Source organism: Octodon degus, unplaced genomic scaffold (assembly GCF_000260255.1).
Source record: "Octodon degus isolate 3935 unplaced genomic scaffold, OctDeg1.0 scaffold00148, whole genome shotgun sequence".
Lineage (NCBI taxonomy): Eukaryota > Metazoa > Chordata > Mammalia > Rodentia > Octodontidae > Octodon > Octodon degus.
In genome coordinates, this window is record NW_004524724.1 from 6,694,850 (window position 1) to 6,700,361 (window position 5,512).

At 59.7% G+C, this 5,512-nt stretch overlaps 1 protein-coding gene across 1 annotated transcript in view; it reads right to left on the minus strand.

Annotated features, from left to right (window-relative positions):
- Deptor (DEP domain containing MTOR interacting protein) overlaps positions 1-5,512 on the minus strand; it is a 27,316-nt gene that overhangs the window by 7,773 nt on the left and 14,031 nt on the right. Inside the window, exons 5-8 of the mRNA XM_004642283.2 lie at positions 4,222-4,407; positions 3,399-3,533; positions 2,247-2,317; positions 1,320-1,424 (exon numbers count right to left, since the gene is read on the minus strand). Of these exons, the coding sequence (XP_004642340.1) occupies positions 1,320-1,424; positions 2,247-2,317; positions 3,399-3,533; positions 4,222-4,407 (497 nt within the window). The remainder of the gene's footprint in view (positions 1-1,319; positions 1,425-2,246; positions 2,318-3,398; positions 3,534-4,221; positions 4,408-5,512) is intronic.

The following is a 5,512-nucleotide window of genomic DNA, read 5'->3' on the forward strand; positions in this document are numbered from 1 at the left end:
GATCCTCCTGCCTCAGCTTTCTGGGTGGTGGGATCACAGGTGTGTGTCTCCATACCCGGCCTTCAGCAGCTGCTCTGTGCCATGAGGCGACCTTGGGAACAGAGGCTGGTCATAGTGGAGAAGGAAGTCACCGATCAAAATCGTAACATGGCTTTGAGCGGCCTCCCTTCTGGCTCTCAAGCTCACGGCAACGCACATGCGCTCCCTCCGTCTCCGGTGCGAGGAAGTAAAGTTGACCAGTTTAGATGGCACTGTGGGGCACACCTGTGATGCAGCCCTCTGGAGGCTGAGGCAGGAGGATCACCACAAGTTCGAGGCCACCATGGGCCGCAGAGTGAGACCCTGTCCAAGCAAAACAAAACACCCAGCAAAAGGGGGGGGGCAGCTGAAAGGCTCCCACGGCCCCTTGGGCCCCTCCCAAGGCTCCTTGTTCCGATTCACACAGTCCCCTTCTCCACAAACACACGCAGCCAGGAGCAAACAGAAAGGGGGCCCAGAGAGCCTCGACCCATCCATCACTCATCCCAGCAGGTTACAGAGAAGCTGGGGGCTCCACGGGGAGCACAGGCCAGGGCAGCCTCTACTGACAGCCTGCTGCCTGTCCCTCCTGTGAGCTGGCTGGGCAGCCTGGGCCTGCGTGGGCAGCAACTGTGATGACCAGGTCCGTGAGGAGTCCACCCAGCACCCAGACAAGCACCCATCTGCTGGCCCATGTGTGAGCCCACCCAGGTGAACCAAGCGCCTGGACAGAATCCAGTCCTCTCTGCAGGGCATGAGATGCCGTGTTTTTTACCAAGGATTAAAGGTTTCTGCCAGTGTGGTGGTGCACGTCTGTTACCCCAGCACTCAGGAGGCTGAGGCAGAAGGATTGTCCTTAGTCCCCAGCCAGCATAGGGTACATAGCAAATCCCCATCTCAAAAAGCAAGCAAATAGAAAGGTAAGGGTCAGCCAGATAGCTTAGGGCCAGTCAGATAGCTCAATGTATTAAAGTGCCTGCTTAGGCAGACACAGGGACCAGAGATTGATCACAGGCCTGCAGTGCTGGCCCCCAGTCCCACCCCCAGGGCATGTTCAGACAGTGATTGAGACTGGGCATGGTGGCGTGTGCCTGTAATCCCAGTGCTTAGGAGGCTGAAAACAGGAGGATCACTATGAGTCCAATCTGTGTAGTGAGACCCCATACTAAATACATCAGAAGAAAGAAAGCCAGCCAGCCAGCCAGCCAGCCAGCCAAGGGTGAGGGTTCGTAAGCCCTGAACCCAAGCCAACAGAGCCCAAGGACCTGAAAGAGGACGGGGAAGCAGGGAAGCACCAGCACCTTCACTCCCGCGGCGGCTGCAGGCCCACTGGGGTCCACGGCCTGGATGTGGCATGGCTTGCTTCCTCGCACCACGAAGCCCCAGCCCACTGCGTCGCCCACGATCTGGAAGGAGGGCACAGTAAAGTGAGCAGCCCCAAGACGGGACTCCCCGCTCCGTACATGAGCGCCACCACGGCCACAGCAGACTTAGCATCAGCCTGGGGGGCTGTGATTTCAATCGATGCAGGCCCTGTCCTTGCCCAATTTCTTCCCCAAGTTCATTTTTTTTCTCTGGGTCCAAATGGTACACGTTTTTATTTTATTGTCTTTTTGAGACAGGGTCTCGCTATGCAGTTTAGGCTGTCTCTGAGCTCACCTTGTAGGTCAGGCCGGACACACGTTATTTTGAGACAGGGTCTCGCCGTGCATTCCAGGCTGGCCCTGAACTCCTAACAGTCACCCTGCCTCAGCCTCCCGCAGGCCTGGGCGGCAGGCATGCCCTGGCACGCTGCGTTCCACTGGCCCGTGTTGGATCTAGCTGTGTCCCCGAGATCTGTAACACCAAAGCAAGCGACCAACCGTGGGAAACGGAGTCTTGGCTCTCTTGAAACCCAGTTTTCTTAAGGAAGAAACTAACGTGAGAGAAGACCAGAAGGCAAGCGTACAGGGAGCCCTGATGCGGGCTGCCGGGGACCAGCGGCCGCTCCTCCTGTAGGCATCGGGTGGGCGGTACCACGCAGGCTTGAGGCACGGCCGATTTTCTGTACTTATTTGGTCCTTCTGGGTAGGGGGCACGGGGTCTCCCTGCGCACCTCAGGGTGGCCTCGAACTCACTGTGCAGCGTGGGACGGCCGGCTGAGCCACGGTCACCTGCTCCACCCACTGCCCTGGCGGGGGGGGGGGGGGGGGGATGGCGGGGAGGGGAAAGGGCACAGAGCTGCCTACCGTGAATGTCTTTCTGGCATAGGGCGCCCCCGGGCTCAGCAGTTCCTCTGAGGTGACCGGCCTCTTCAGCACTGGGGACAGACTCAGTCAGGGACCGCCGTCCACAAGCCCCCCATTCCCCACCCCCCACCGCCAGCCACAGCAGAAGGCAAGCAGCAGCAAACTCTGGAGCCAGCTCCCAGCTATCTGGAGAAAGGGAAAACACATTTCTGGGGTTGTTTTTTAAGACAGGGTCTTGCTATGTAATTTCAGCTGGCCTGAAACTTGCAGCGATCCTCCTGCCTCAGCCTCCCTACAGCTGGGATAACAAGTGTGTATCACTGCGCCCAGCTTCAGGAGGGATAAAGTTTAAGAAGGGAGGAAAGAGAAGCAGGGTGAAGAGGAGGGCTTCTACTCTGCCATGTACCTCCACGTGCCTTTTCCCCTCAGAGGCTCAAGCAACCGGAGCTGCAGGGCAGTGGTCCTGTGTTGTGTTCCCCAACCACAGCGCCCCCTTTCCCGGCTGGCCCCCTGGAGGCCTGCACACTGGGCCACACTCCACGCGCCTGGGGCTCTGGCACACCCATGGGCTGCTCCCTAGGCTGGCGTGGCCTCCATTTAGTGGCCGTGAGACCAGTGCCTCAGTTCCTTCTGACGTTTGCTTCATACACAAGAAGGCAGGCGCAGCAAAGTTAGATTGCTGCCAGGTACAGTGGCGCAGCCTGCCATCCCCGCACTCAGGAGGCTGAGGCAGGAGGATCCCCGAAGCACTCAAGGCCAGTTTCACAGGAAATGATTTTCCTGAGGAGTGGGCAGAGGGTGGGCTTGTGGGTGATTTGAGCCCATAACACTACTGTGCCCTTTGCTTCCATTGCTGTTACACGCCGCAATCTATTTCTGCTGTTGTTATTTTTGGCTTCTTTGAGGTAGTCTTGCTATGCCACCCAGGCCAGCATTGGACTTGCAGCGAGCCTCCTAGCTCAGCCTCCTAAGTGCTGGCACAGCCCTGTCCCTGGGCACCAGTGTGCAGCAGCAGTTCAGTGCATGGGGATGGGAACACTTGGCGGCTCACGGCTGTCCCAGCCAGGGGCGGCAGGGTCCCTGCAGCCTCCCTCCTCCCCTTCCCACCCTTAGTGGGACCCAAGCCAGCCTCCCCCTCCCGCCTGCACACACCAGACTTGGGGTTGCACAGCACCGGGGGGCTGCTGCTCAGGGTCGGGCTGCTGCTGAAGTAGCCGCTGCTGCCGCCGCTGCTCAGGCTGCTCCTGCGCCCCGCAGAAACCACCTTGATCTCCTTGCTGGGGCTCACTGTGGGGGGACACGGGTCGCAGGCCCCCAGAGGCTGAGTCAGGAGGGGCTCCAGCATGAGCCTGTACAGCTTATCGAGACTCAGTGTCAATGAGGGAGCCTGGCGCCCCCGGCGCGAGGGTGGCTAGAGGGCCCCGCAGTGTGCGTGCAGCCATGGGGTCCCTTCTTGACCCCACACCCTCCAGGCAGCACCTGGCATCAGGAGGCTGAGGCAGGAGGACTGCAAGTTTGAGTCTGGCCCGGGCTACATAGTGAGACCCTGTCTCTAGAGACAGACTGCAGGTTGTCGGCTCCTGGTCGCCGCCCAGTGACTACACGATATGGCAACCCACCATGCTACGGGGAGTCGCTGACCCTGGCTTTTGCTGCTCCGCGATGGCCAGGCAACTCTCCCTGGACACCGAACCACCATGCAAGAGACCCTGACCTGTGTCTTCTGTTGCCCTGGGTGGAACCTGGCCTCTCCTGAGCGCGGCCTGGATGCTTCTCCTCAATTCCGAGCTTCCTCCTGCCCAGGCCAGGCCAGGACCTCGGCCCAGAGCTTCCCTTCCATTCCACAGCCAGGCAGTCCCCTGAGCTGCATCCTCTTGCCTCAGCCTCTCGGGTAGCTGTGACTCTGGCTGGAGCCCTGCTCTGCCTCTTCTCAGGCGCTGAGCCCCACGCCCCGCACCCCAGGGCCTGTGTGTACCTGACACAAAGCTGGTGGCCTTGCGAGCATCGTGGCTCTGCCGGCGCGGGCAGAAGGGGCTGTCATGTGCATCAGGGGCACCTGGGGACGTCTCGCTGAGCAGTTCCATCAGCCGCCGGCGACGGCGGAAGTTGGTGCGGAACTGGTAGAGCAGGTTGCTGTCCACGAATGGCCTACGGCCAGACACTGCAGGGAGACACGGGTGAGGGTGCTGCTGCCAGGGCAAAGGATCCCGAGACCTTGGTTCCCAGAGTGACACACAATGTGCACACGCGCGTGCATGCACACACACATACGCCACGCATGCGCACACTGCGTGAGCCAGCAAAGAATACCGGAACACCTGCCATCCAGCTCCCAGGAGGATGCAGCAGAAGGATCTTCCAAGTTCTAGTTCTCGGCCATCCTGGGCTACATAGCAAGACCCAGCCTCCAAAAGCCAACACATCAATAAATACAGAAAAGTGGCACAACCCATAAGGCGGAGGGGCAGGGGGAGACTGTGCTGGCAACTCTAGAACCACAAGCGGTTCCAAGTGTTCCCATCTGGGACCTGGCATCGAGGGCTATGGGGCGGGGAGGGCTGTTGGCCTTGTTGCAGGTCTCACCCTCCTTGGAGTCACCCAGGAAGCAGCATGCAGGGGAGGTGGGGGAGAGGGGTTTCCAGGCCCGCTGCACCTCTGATGCAGTCCTGCCACATGCTGTCACTTCATGTCACCTCCCTCCCACTGGCTGTGTCTGCCTGCTTTCACGAGTCCTTGGGGCCTTGGGTGAGTTTAGTACAGAATGGGACATAAAACTGGGAGCTGGGGCTGGTTGTGGGGCGCATGCCTGCTATCTAGGGCTCAGGAGGCTGAGGCAGGAGGACACTGATTTGGGGCCAGCCTGGGCTATACAGTAGACCTGGTGTAAAAAACAAAAACTGAATCAGCTGTGGCTCAGCCCGGCTGCAGGTCTGTCCCCTAAGCCACGCGGACAGCCAGAGGCAGGGCTATCGCAGCTCCGCCTTTACCCAGCTGCCCTGCTCTGTCCACGCAGCCAGGCTGTGTTTACGCTTCCTCAACTTCAGACTCAGCCGCAGCAAAAAGGAAGACAGAGCCAAAGCACACAGGAAAGCCCAGTGACATGCTCCCAGATATTCTACATTAAGAAAGTAGAAGGCCTGCTGTGGTGGCACACGCGGGTCACCCCAGCACTTGGGGAGGCTGAGGCAGGGGGCTGTGAGTTCAAGGCCAGTGTAGCAATTTAGCAATGTAATGAGACCCTGTCCCCAGCCCTGTGCAGTTCTTTT